Consider the following 14023-nt stretch of genomic DNA (forward strand, 5'->3'; position numbering starts at 1 on the left):
TAACGTGAGCTGCATTCCTGCAACAATAAAAACAGAACTTTATTGTATCAATACAAAAGCATTTCCCTAAACCTAAGAAAAAAATAAAGGTGCTCACAGTCCAGTTCAGCGCCCAACCATGGAGTCATACAAATTGAACATGACAGCCTGATAGTTGAGAAGGCAAGGCTACCAAAGCTTCTGGTGACATTTGCTACCGACAGAGGGTAAATAGTCAAGTTTGCGAGCTGATGACATGTCACAGTAGTTTGTCAGCGTGTGTGGGAGCTGCTGATTAAGTCTTTGACATGGTAAAGGGATACTATGTTGAAAATGACAGCAGCTTTGATACAGTTGCAGCAGTGGTAAAGTAAAGCATGTGGGATCCTCACCACCATCTGTCAGCTCTAAACAGCAGAGGTGACGTATAGCACAATTTTTCTGAATGTACAATATTCATTTGCAGATATTTGAGCCGTTGAGTTCAAGTTTAAATTGCACAAATTTCTGACAATTTCCCCAAATTCAAACATTAACATTGAAAGGCCCTGGACTGACAAAATGCATAGATTGGTTGGGAGATACATATAAAAAGGGATGAAAAACTATTTTAGTATAAAGCATACAATACTGTTGAAAGTGAGTGCTACACACACGAACATCCAACTGTTCATCTCTTAAAAAGAATTAATGTAATTCTGTGTTTTCTAAAGTTCAGTTTCTTTCCTCTACACTCATATACAACTGCTCCTCTACATTGTTATACAATCACATGATAAAGTTAAGAGTGGCCTGTTTTCACACAGCCATCTTGGGAGTTGACCCAACAGCTGTTGAGGTGGTTTTAAAAAAAAAAAAAAAAAACACTTGTGGCTTCTACAGTTGTGTAAGGAAAAAGGCTGGTGTGTGTCGGTATTTACAGAATGTGCATCTTTCCGAGTGTGTGGAGGCTTATCTCTTAACACACTCAGTGCACTTCTTTGGAGTTGTTGGTGTCGACGTTGGTGAGTCGGACGTTTTCCTGCTCTGAGCTCTTTTTGTCACGTACTTCTCCTTCCTGGTGGTAGCCAACCATCAGCTGGTAGATCATCACGCCGATGATGGTGCCGAGGAACGGGGCGAAAATGGGCACAAGGAACCAGCCGTTTCTCGCCCTAAGGAGTGAGAAAAGAAAGAGTGAATAATACAAATGGGACAGTGAGAGCTGTGAGAGTGTGGTGAAGACGAGTTCATGCATAGATAAAAAGTCTGTGCTCTTACGTGAAGACCTCCATGCCCCACCCAGCCATCGCAGTGAAAATACGTGGTCCGAGGTCTCTGGCAGGATTGACAGCATATCCAGAGTTAAAGCCCATAGACAGTCCAATAACCAGAACCACAAATCCCACAGTGAAGGCCTCCAGCCCCTGGGGGATGGAGTTGTTGTGTGGATCCACGATAGCCAGAATACAAACGATTAGCGCTGCCGTGCCAATTATCTGAAGAGAGGGTCACAGAAAAGAGAAAGTTGTGAGTGAGATGCCTGAGCTGTATCATCCATATTCTAAAAAAAGGACATTTAGTGTATCATAGGTGTTTCAACTTTTCTAAAGAGTACCTGATCAAAGAAGCCATTGACAATAGTGAGATGTTTTCCAGGGTACGTGGCAAAGATGCCAGCTGTGGCATTAGGACCAGTCACATTGAAATTTCCGGGATGGTCCCACAGAGCATCTACAGGGACAAACAACAAAAATGTAGCATTAGATATTTTTCTCTTGAGAACAGTTGTTTAAATGACTTCAAAACATAAATCAGTTCATATTTGGTGGCAAAAGGATTATTTTAAATTTTGCTCCACATCTGGACGTCATGTCTTACCGTAGTACATGGCGAAAATGACGGCAGAACCAAAGAAAGCGCCGATTGTCTGAAAGAGGAAATACATGGGGAATTTCTTCCAGGGCTCTCTTCCAAGTAGACACAGGGCAAAAGTCACTGCAGGGTTCAGATGGCCACCTGTAAATGTACATGGTCAGTACACATTATAAAGCTGCAACACCGATAACAAACTCAAACCACAGACTTATTATTATAAGAGACACATTTGGTTAAAATGTGATCCTGCAAACAGGATCCAAGTAAAGCTCCGAACTGACTGATTCCTACACACCAAACCAAATAAGTCATTGAGAACTTTTATTTGGATGATGACATTTCCAGTGAAATTGTTTGCATACCTGATACTTGTCCACAGACCAGGATGCCTAAGGTGGCAGCAAAGCCGAAGGCAAAGTTGACGGTGAGGAACATGCCATGGGAACCGCCGCTCAACACCAGCTGGGCCACAGCACCACAGCCAAACATCTGGAGAGAGAGAAGAAGGAGAAGAACAAGTTAAAACTAGTAACCAATAATGATCAGTTGTAATTGGTGTAGCAACGATCAGTCATTTTTTTAACATGGACTAAAGTTTTACACAACATGCACGAAGTGTATTCACTCTCTCAGTGTTGTATTAACAAAAAACCTTGTGAAATATATTTTTCACTCAATTAAGGTCAAACCAAGGGGTTAAATGAGGCAATGTGATCATTATCAGTGAAATCAGAGGAAGGAAGGAAGCCCCATTAAATGCGCTCTATTGTGTTCATAATGGTACACAGGAGTACAGTGTTGCAGAAAGGTCACTGGGTCGGCCTTGACTGGCGGAGAATTGTCGCTTTACTTACACAGCGGATTTAGGTGGAAAGGAGAAAAAACACATGTGTTTTAAGGCAAAGTGTTTTGGGCCAAACAGGTGCCACACTGCACTGAAAAAGGAAAATTGTTTACCAACATAAAAAAATTACTTCAATTGGTAACACAAATAAATTGAGTCGTTACAAATTATAGTTGTGAATATAACGTGTTAAATTTAAGTTGAACAGACTATTAATTTGTGTTGCAGTTGAAGTAATTTGTTTAAGTTGCTCCAACTATTTTTCCTTTTTCACTGCGTGTAATTCTGTGTATAAGTATGTGTTTCCCTGTGTGTACAGGTATGTGTGGTCCATTGTTAGGCTGCTGCTCTCTGAGCCCCCTGACGAGGATGCTTTTCAGTCCGACCACACGACTCAGATGTTGAGGTTAGTGTGAGGGAAGTGCACTCAGAGGGACTGGCGCCTGAGGGGCGTTCATCATCACTGGGCTCAGTCTAAACTCTGTTCCCACCCCTGATGAGACCGTCCGTTCAACTGGAAAAACACTCCACAAATCAGCCCCACGTTAGAATTGTTCTTATCTGTTTTGTTTTGGGGCTGTGGGCAGGTATATCTTACTGGTGGTGCTGTGCAATGATGAGCTTGTGTGATGTGAAAATAAGAAAAAGGCTAACACTTAAAAATGTTCACTTCACACTTTTACCTCCACTAGTTTTTCTTAATGTCACAGGCATCGGATTCCAAATGATGGGCCATTCACTCACTAGTGCCAACTTCCCCTATTAAAGGGAACTATCCCTTTTCAGCAGGAAGGTTTCATGTTAATCCGACACTTAATCTCAGAGCCTTAAGTGTTACTCCTAACTCTGACGCGCTCACATTCAGTAGTGTGTTCACTCTACAACTACAGCAACTTGGTATGTTGCTGTCATAATGATGTGGTTGGGTAACTGCACACCCAACCAACATTCCCTCGCCCGAATCAGCTGGCCATGCATTTACTCCCAGGTTTTAGCACAGTTGGGGAGCTTGTAAAAAAACAACCCACAGTCGACAGTCTACTGAAACCAAGATTTGGCATTTGGTTAGGAGCTGAAGGCAAGAAAGAAAAAAACTGCTGGCCTGGAACTAGACTCTAAATCCCAGAAAAGGCCTGAAAAGGCCTCCACATGAGTGCGATCCGGGTCAACGCAGGGAGCAGTGGTTTGAAGTGGAAAACGCAGTAAGGCTGTTGGGTATTGCTTTGTTAACGATTTACGTGTCACTGAAGTTCTTTTCAAACACACATTCATTTTGTTGGTTGGCTCTCTAACCTGACCAATCCTATAATACATGATAAAAGTTATAAAAAATGTAGAGCTTTGTATAAGATAAAACTATTCCTCCATAAAACTAAAATTAGGTTCAGTATTGTAGAATCAGCCCTGGGTTACTATGAATTACACACATTTATGGTGAATCAGCTCTTTTATGTTGAAAATGACAGATATAGATACTCAAGTGCAGTAAAAAGAAAGTTTTGTATTTTTGATTGTTAATATTTTTCTTTTAAAAAGGTATAAAAATAAAATGCAGTGTATTCTCTGAGAGTGTAATGAGGGTTACGGTTACGGCAGGATGGCCAAATATATTACCTGCCCATGGGGGGGCCTTCAAGCATACATAAGATATTTCTATTAGATGTCTTCAGCATTAATACTACACAGAAATATCCTGTCTAAAATACCTAGAGTTACTGACGCTGTGTCAGGACTACAAAGGGACACACCCACGAACACACCTAGACACACCCCTCACACACATTACCTCTGAGTCATCTCACACTAGCAGGCGATAACTAATATGTTACAATAAACTAAAGAGTTTGCTTTGTGTGTAAAAATGTATGTAACCCGTAAACAGAGACAATAACAGAATCAGATGTCTGTGTCTGATCTCTATGAGATATGGGAAGTGAGGGTATGTGAGAAATGTCTGTGATGTGATACCTATTGTTCTGCCACTGACCTACCTACCCAGTGCTGCCATCTCCATGTGTCACCGGTTCAATAAGTACACCACACCTTTCTGCACCATTAGTTGTCATAATACATACTAAACAACTACCGACAACAAATGTTTTCACTCCGGGCTTTAATGTTTGAGTAGTTTTCCACTGCACATCTTTACAATGTACTCGTGTGTATATTTGACATTAAGTTTGATTTTGCATTAGAATAAAACTCTTTAAACAAAAACGATTAAATGCAGCATGCCTCTACGTCTTTGTAAATCAATGAGCTTTAATCTCTAAGAGGATCCTTTAGGTCGCCCACTAAGCTGGTTGGTAAAGTATTAACTATAAAAAATTAATTCGCCCGAAGTGACAGATTTCTGCCAAAACAGTGGAAAGAAAGAAATGTTTTCCCTCAGACTAAGTGAGCTATGTGGCTTTATATTTGGTTTGTTTACTACAGTACATTGCCCACAGTCTAGACCCCAAAGAAGTGTATGCCTCTGCTGGTGTTCAGATCAAGATTTTATGACCTTGCACAAACTGTCCTGTTTCTTTGTAAGTGTTTGTGTGTGTTTGTGTGTGTGTGTGTGTGTGTGTGTGTGTGTGTGTGTGTGTGTGTGTGTGTGTGTGTGTGTCCTCATGCACACACACACACACTACTACCTCCCTGAGATGTGATGAGAGATCTTGCTGCATCCCAGCTCCAAAAAGCAAATATTGTTGTGAATATGGTTTTGTCCACAGCACATACAGTCCTGAATAACCTGATACTTACCTGTTTGCTCTGAACTCAGTTTGCCAATGTACATTACTTGACATTTACACACATCCAAAACAATCATTGGCTCACTGATGTCACATAATTACCTTTGAAGTCTATGTATGGCTCAGAAATTAAATACACTTTCTATTTTTGTTCTTTTTTTTCTTAAAACATGCCGTTAAATAAAAACGACAGCACAAACACTGTTGCATGAAGAGTCATTGATCATATTGCAACATCAAAAGAAAATAGAAAAAAGTAATTGTTAAAGGGCACTTAGAGAACATAAAAGAATCAACATGCAGTATAATACAATGCATGAACTTTGTACCCTTTTCATTAACAGCTATTTCAGTATGAGATGATTGACACAATTCAATCAAGTGTGTACACACTTGTGATCACACACACACTTACCACAAGGATGAGGGTGCCAAGACACTCTGCCAGCGCCTGCCGAAGCAACAGGTTGCGGATCTGGAAGAAGCGGGACAGTTTGTCCAAATATATCTTCTGTCTGCCCATGTTTTTCTTCTTCTCAGAGACTGATGAGGGGACACTGGACGTTGTAGGCAGGTAGGAATTCCTGAGCGGCTGTGAAGCTGAGAAGTCCGGGCTCCTCTTATAGAACCCAGATGTACTTGGAATGGAGCCAAGTGTGAGCTCCACCTTCTGCACTGCATCTCCCTGCCTGTCACTGTGTGATTCACCTTTGTCTCTCATACACACACACATGCACTCACGCACGCACACAACTAATACCTGTGAGCGCCGTCATACCTGAAACCCATAACCTTTCTGTATATATATATATATATATATATATATATATATATATATATATATATATATATATATATATATATATATATATATATGATGAATTATCAATCTAGAATTTTGCATTTAAAAAATGTGTGAAGTTTTGAAGCAGGCCTCTCTCAAAATTGAATACAGAAAAGACAGTAAGTGGGATAGCAATGTTTCTCTGCAAGGAACTGTATTTGTATTTTGTAATTTCTAGTTTGATTATTTGGAATTAAACGCAAATTTAGACATGTGCCGTTATCTGTTGCACTTCCTATTTGAAAAAAACAGATTTACAGTTTAAACCAAGTGTGTCAGACTGATATTTACCTTGAACCAAGCTTTACTTGTTTGGCACTTTCAATATTCATCTTAGAAACTCCGTGCCTAACATTTTTGCTTTTATTCTTTTTAACTTTCTAGTCAGTTTCTTTCTTAGTTTATGCAAATAGAGTAAATATGGACAAATATCCTGCACAGACAGAAAAATGAAGCACCTACATTTCAAGATCCTGTTTACAGGTAACATAGCCTGAATCAACTTTAATCCACCAAACGTCAAAAGGTTTAAATTAACATAATCCTAAATCTAATTCTAAACCCAAATTTAAATCTTAAAGCCCCTTTGAAAGATTCCCAGTTCAAATATCCCACTTATTCATACCCTGGTAACCTCTGCCCGCCCAACCATCTGCCCCCTTGACCCCATCCCCTCGTACATTCTCCAGTCTATTGCTCCCGACCTTCTTCCTTTTCTCAACCATCTCATTAACACTTCCCTGTCAACTGGCTGTTTTTTCCCTAACTCTCTGAAGGAGGCAAGAGTAAATTTCCGCTCCTGCAAATATTTCACAATAAAAAAAACTTTTTAAACAAGGGAATGGACTCCATCAACAGAAAAGCTGGAGTGCTTTTATTTTGAAAAGGCATACAGAAAGTGTTGCAACCATTTGTTTGTGACATAAATTCATCAGATAAACACTTTCTGAACCCGTTTCAAAGTAAAAGCACTCCAGCGTTTCACTTTCTAAATCCACTCATTTGTTCCAACGGGGCTTTGATTATTATCGACAGACTGAAAGATGCGCATCTTCATACCGTAGAGTCCTGACATTTAGTTTAGTACATAAACCAACTTGTTCTTGAAGGAAATGCAGTAGATAAACCGGCAACTCCACCGCCAGTAGCGGACACACAGTGCGTGTGAAAAACAGACAACCAACACACAGCTGATCTGCGGCGCGACAACAGACAGTGAGTCCAGAGAGTTGGGGGATCGACAGTGAAGACTGGGAGATCGACCGGTAGATCGCGATCAACGGGTTGGCGACCACTGTTCTAGACCTTTCTGCTGCATTTGACACAGTGAACCACCTGATCATTATTTACTCCCTTCAGGATCTGGGTGTCTCAGGCTCTGCTCTCTCCCTGCTCTCATCCTACCTCAATGGCCGCACTTACCGGGTAACTTGAAGAGGATCTGTGTCCAAACCTTGTAATCTCACTACTGGGGTACCTCAATGTTCTGTCCTGGCTGGGTCCTCTCCTCTTCTCTCTATACTCCAACTCTCTCGGCTCTGTCATTCACTCACAAGGCCTTTCCTACCACAGCTACGCAGAGGACACCCAACTAATCCTCTCTTTTCCTCAATCTGAAACACAGAACACATATCTGCCTGTCTGACTGACATCTCTCAGTGGATGTCCGCACACCACCTGAAAGTTAACCTAGACAAGACCAAACTAGATTTCCTTCCAGGGAAAATAATCTTATCTAATCGAACTCCGTGGTAGCCTCCCCCCAGACTGCTAGGAACCTGGAAGTGCCTCGACAGTCAACTCTGCCTCACCGCCAACATTGCTGCAACAACCTGCTCGTGTAGATACATGCTGAACAACATCAGGAGAACACGTCCCCTTCTCACTCAGAAGGCGGCGCAGGTTCGGATCCAGGCCCTGGTCATCTCACGCCTAGACTGTTGTAACTCCCTCCTGGCTGGTCTGCCTGCTAGTGCCATCCGACCTCTGCAGCTCATCCAGAGTGCAGCAGCTCGACTGGTCTTCAACCTACCTAAGTTCTCTCACACTATTCCGCTCCTCCGCTCCTCCGCTCCCTTCACTGGTTACCGGTGGCTGCCCGCATCAATTTCAAAACACTAGAACTTGCGTACCGTGCTGGTACTGAACAGTTTGGGTCCAGTCTACATCCAGGACATAGTTAAACCTTTCACCCCAGCCAGTCCACTCCGCCCTGCATCTGCCAATTGGCTTGCTGCTCCCTCACTGCGAGCTAGCCACTCAACAAAATCACGAATGCTCCTAAATGGTGGAACGAGCTCCCCATTGACATCAGGACAGCAGATAGTCTACACTCCACTAAATGCAATGTAATTTAATGTAATGCACATGGAATATTTGGTCCTCACAGGAGTAGAAATAACACACAAATGCACAAATGCAATGCATTCCTGTTTGCAGCCCTCACTGGTTCATTCCCACACGTTCACACACATCCTTCTCTTTTCCCTTTCTGTCCCTCACCTCATTTTCTCTGACCCGTTCTTTTGTTCCCTGTCTGAAACCTCATCACCGCATATTGTACCTTCTTTGTCTGCTTTCTATGGAGGTGTGAGAACATTTCCAAGTTTAAAAGCTCACGGCTATGCCTCTATCAGTAGGAATCGGTGCACCATTTCTTTTGTTTGCTTTGGGCTATGTGCCTAGTTTGCTGTGACAGTGGAGAAGATTATCAGCTCGGATCACCTTCACATTAGACTGCAGAACTATTTTGTGAACATATCTGTGGAGAATTTGGCACATTTTTAAATTGTCATCCTAAGTATATCACTGTGAGCTATAAACATAAAACTGCTAAATCAGATTAAAAAGTTGGCTCATGTCTTATTGTGAAAATATTCCACTTTGCTGAAGTGCTGAATGAGCTCTCTGGAAAAGCTTGGCCAAACAGTGCTTCAATAAATTACAGATGTCTCATCACTGAAGGGGCCTGAGGGGATCTGAGTCATACAAGTCACAGCGCCGGAGTTGAAAAGACATGCGTCACGAAAAGTTGTTCAACCGCTCACAGTGAACTGTTTCTATGGGGAAGACGGGGATGGAAGATGATGACAAGTTCGTAAATGCTGTCGTCTGAGGATGCTGGCTGAGATTGTGATGCAAATGAATGTGTGTGATTCAAGTAATTTCAGGTAAATATGAATCATTTTACAGCGTCACTGGAGGACACTGTACGCCAGGCTCTTTGGTGAGGCCGGTGTAATCGCAGACCCATACTCAGGTTCCTCCAAACAGTCCAGTGGCTGCACTATTTGACCTATATTGACACATTGCCAACATCTACACAAGATCTGATGTAGAAATAAGATAAGATACGATACGAGGAAGTGTGATGAAATAGCATAAGATAAGATAAGATAATCCTTTATTAGTCCCACAACCGTGTCATTTGCTGTGCAGCAGCAGTAAATAGCGCAGTCAAAAAAGACATAAGTAATAAATAAGCAAACATGCAATATCAAGACAAAGAAATATAAAAATAGAATAGAAATATTATATACAGTGTAAACAGGTGTGAGCAGAATATATACAGTGTAACTGGATTGCACATTAGCCATGGAAGTGCACAGATAGAAATGAGTATTGCACAGTTAAATGAGTTAGAACAGAACTGTTTACATTGCTCACATTACCTTCTTCATTTATCAATTTCGTACCCATTCACAAGTTAATTACATTTACTTTACTAACGTCTAACTACTACCTGCTCCTTTTGGGTGAGTTCCTTCTTTAGTTTATACATGGGTGGGTCAGTTAAGGTTTAGTGGGTCTTGTTAAAAATTTAAAAATATTCCAAAAAACACGACTTGTTGTTGGACTCCCTCTCCTCATTGTTTCCCTGTACCTACCCAGTGAACACCTGGATGAGTTTCAATGTCCCTGGTTAACACATAGCAGGTGTGAAAATATATAAATTTTAGCACTTTACAGAAACAGTGAATTTGTTTATTTGTCTTACTGGATCGCTTTCACTTGATCTTGTGGTATGTTTTCATTCCTAATACCATTTTGACCTCACCAGCCGTTTTCCACAGAGACGGCTGTAGGTGTGTTTGTGCACCCACTCTACTATTTTGTTTTTGTCTCTCTGCCTCACTTAACCGATGTGGGCTTCCAGAAGGAATCCCATCTCTCAGGCCAGAGAAGCTGCATTTTTGGCCCATATGGTTTTGAACTACTTTTCCTGGAATTGTTTGGCTCAGAAGAAAGAAAAAAAAAAACGGACAGAGAAAAGAATAGTGGTGGCTGCAAATATTGGAGATGTTTAAAAAAAAGGCAACAAGAATTTCTGTTGACACTCATTTACAATTTTCAAACTCCTGAGGTCATTAGGATGTGGCACTGATCAGTGTTTTATAAAAGTCTATAAATGATGGACACACACACACACGTACCATGTGCCTACCAGATGTGTTTGTCTCCGGTGGTGGTGCCAGTGTGGCCAGTTGTTTTTCATCAGGTGCTGGAAGACAGCACGGGTAAAGGGAGATTGATACCTCTGAGGAAAGACAGCACAAGTTGGAAAAGCAGATAGAAAACAAAGAATTAATACACTTCAATCTCCATTTTCTTTGTGGTAGAAAAGACAAAAAAACCTGTCCATGAAGTTGTGTTTCTGGTTTTTCAGCTACTTTGACGCGTCATTCCAACGTAAAAGACGTCTTAATGTCTGGATGTAGAACAATAAGCCTCACATGATGAATGCATTTGCCGCCTTGCAGAAGAGCCGCATGATGATCTCAGACAAAAACTGTGTGAAAGAGAAAATCTGCCGTCATGTCCCGTCATGAGATACATGACTAATGCACCGACCTCTGCCACTGTATCTCACTGCCAGGAATTAGTCGGAATTTGTTGTCTTCTTGCTCAATCCCTTTCCTGGTGATTGTGAATTACAGACACTAAAAAGTGTTAAAGCTCAACACAGACACAGTTTATTATACACGAGGTACTCACAAGGCCTCATTAAAAACACCCAGAGTGTGTTTTACTGAATCCTGTGTATATGGTGCCTACAGCCGCTCTCTGGTACATTTCCACTTTCTCTATAATCATGCTGCACTGTAAACAAAACAACATGTCGTCTGTCAACAGCTGCACAGACACAAGCACATACACATGGTAGGACGTAGCTCAACATGTCAGCTTGTGTAACGCTGTAATACTCACTGCGAGTAATCCATCATCAACCGGCACACGACAATAAAACTGTCGTGTCGAGCAGTGCTGATGTGACAAACACGCGGCAGACATGAACTGCAATCAGTCAATCCATAGACATTGTTTTTTCCTTATGCATTTATTAAAGTGGATATTTAAGGTGGTGCAAGTGGGAAAAACTACAGAGGTCTGCAAAGAACCTCACAGACATGAGGGGCTGACGTCACACGGACCAAATAGAACTGGTGGAAACAAGGCCAATAGTCTTTATATATATTAAAAAACAACCTGCATAATACATCCATGACAGCTTAAATCTGATTGGCCCCTGGGATGCCCCTGTCCTCTCCATAGTCTTAAAAAAATCTCCTAACTAACAATACTAATACAAAATATGACAACTTGTTGACTTTTTACAATCTGTTTAAACAAGGATTTTCCTTTGTCCAACCTTATCGCTTAGTGTGGATCAGGACATGATGTTACAGTGATGAGTATTCCATTAACTACACGTTACACCAAAACAGACAAACACAAGGTTTAAATTACTCCAATACAAATGGTTGATGAGAATTTACATAACTCCTACCAAGCTCCATCATATGTCTGCTAATATTGCAGATGTTTGTACAAAATGTTTAGATGAGAAAGGTACTTTACATCATTGTCTATGTGAAAGTCCAAAGATCCAAAATGTCTGGAAAGATGTTTTAAAATGCTTGTCAGAATTGTTTAACATTAAAGTCCCTCTAAATGTCAAACTCCTTCATATCCAAAGGACCTTATACAAACATCGAAACGGACCAAACTTCTGGACTTTGGACTTCTTCGAGCCAGGAGAGCTATTGCACTCTGTTGGAAGAGTGTGGATGCACCATCATTGAGAATGTTTATACGGGAGCTTTCGGATTGTATCGGTCTGGAAAGACTAACTTACATTGCTAAGGGCAAGCGTAAAAGACTTTGTTCAGCTCTGGGAACCATACATGAACATCATGAAAGTAGATGGTAAACAAAGTAGGGTAATACTGTATTTCATCTTACTTGTATTCTACCTGGTATCGATGCAGGGGAGTGTGTGTGTGTGTGTGTGTGTGTGTGTGTGTGTGTGTGTGTGGGTGTGGATATGTATGTCTATGTCGGGTACGTACTTCTGGTCTCAAATTGTTGTTAATATATGTTTTCAATGTGTTAAAAGAAAATAAGAAAATGACAATAAACATATTGTGGAAAAACAACTACACGTTACACCCGCCCTTTCATTATCTGTAACCGGCACAGGCTGCTTAGATGATTCAACCTTAGATGACCCGTCAAGGAGAGAAATAGAAAGAGAGAGAGTAATCCTAATGTGCAAGTTAAATAAAGAAAATCCAACCAAACGAAAAGGATTTCCTTCTGCTTCTGGATCACAGATTGTTGACAAATGCCTTCTTAGAATACTTACTGTCAAATGATGGGCTCAGAAGCGTATTCTTATTTGCATCACCATAACTGTGGACTGTCACTGAGGCTGTGAAAATAAACAACCTGTTTAATATGTTACAATAATAAACAGATAACAGGAGACTGTGAACTCAGAGCTCCACTTTAGCAACTATCCCTGGTAAATCAGGGAGCTGTGTGTAGATCAGGAAAAACAAGACACTAATTTTACATGCTTTTTCAGTCATCTCATTTGTTGTAACAATATTCATGGGGAGTCTTGTTTGGGTAAAAACAAATTTAATGCGACTACATCATTCAGACAATATTGCACTGGAATGTGCAGTTTATCATAAGAACAGAGATGCAGCATCGGGCAATGGTCGTCAGATTTGTTGTACATTTCAATTTGCTGTATTTTTTCCTACTCAAGAGAAGCTCAGGTTCTGCGCGGTGAAAAGGAGTTGCAGGATAAATGTACAGTAGGAACGATCTCACGATAAATACAAATTAAAGTTTCCTCTCATTCTTGAAATCACAATTTAGTTTTTGTGATTTTTTTTTGTTTGTTGTCGGAGATGCTAAGGCCTCAAACTGTTTCCTTTGGTTGAAATCTACAAGTTTGAACCATAAGTGCTACACAGGAATGCTTACACAACACAACTGAGCCCTTTTTGTCTGGTGTCCAATAATCATGCTTGCATGATTGCAGCCGTTTAAGCCCCATCCACAGCTTTATGCGATACGAGACTCGACAAACTCTTCATAAACTGTCTGAAACGGCCTCCCAGCTTTTTCTGTCAGCACTGTGTTTGTTGTGCAAATATAAAACTATGACACATGGCACAGGCAGCATTGCATCTCTGCATCGATGCCAAGGAGGAACAGTTGGAAAAGTTTCGAAATGCATGCAAACAAATACAAAACTGTCACACAAAGTTATTATTATTTTCTTGATTAGGTCAATTAAGCTTCGATAATGTGAAACAATCTTTTCTAGAGTCCAATCTGATGCTATTAAATTACTCGTTTTGTAAAGTCAACGATCCAAATCTAAATATATTCCATTTGCAACGATAGAAAATATTGAAAATCAGCATTTTATCACATTAAAGAACCTTGACTTCCACGATT

At 40.8% G+C, this 14023-nt stretch overlaps 1 protein-coding gene across 1 annotated transcript; it reads right to left on the reverse strand.

Annotated features, from left to right (window-relative positions):
* On the reverse strand, positions 1-6035 carry aqp3a (aquaporin 3a). The gene is made up of 6 exons (XM_035166851.2): positions 5837-6035; positions 2199-2325; positions 1840-1977; positions 1577-1692; positions 1240-1457; positions 1-1133 (listed from the first exon to the last, which is right to left on the reverse strand). Exons 1-6 carry the CDS (start codon positions 5942-5944, stop codon positions 947-949), a joined length of 894 nt encoding a protein of 297 aa, XP_035022742.1. The 5' UTR covers positions 5945-6035; the 3' UTR covers positions 1-946.
* Between the last annotated feature and the right edge of the window lie 7988 nt (positions 6036-14023).

This window comes from Hippoglossus stenolepis, chromosome 9 (genome assembly GCF_022539355.2).
Source record: "Hippoglossus stenolepis isolate QCI-W04-F060 chromosome 9, HSTE1.2, whole genome shotgun sequence".
Taxonomy (NCBI): domain Eukaryota; kingdom Metazoa; phylum Chordata; class Actinopteri; order Pleuronectiformes; family Pleuronectidae; genus Hippoglossus; species Hippoglossus stenolepis.

Coding starts and splice junctions, on each gene's coding strand:
- aqp3a (XM_035166851.2), bottom strand. CDS start 5,944: ATGGGCAGACAGAAGATATATTTGGACAAACTGTCCCGCTTCTTCCAG. Junction 2,326..5,836: donor TTGGCACCCTCATCCTTGTG/GTAAGTGTGTGT, acceptor CTCTCTCTCCAG/ATGTTTGGCTGTGGTGCTGT. Junction 1,134..1,239: donor TGGGGCATGGAGGTCTTCAC/GTAAGAGCACAG, acceptor CTCACTCCTTAG/GGCGAGAAACGGCTGGTTCC.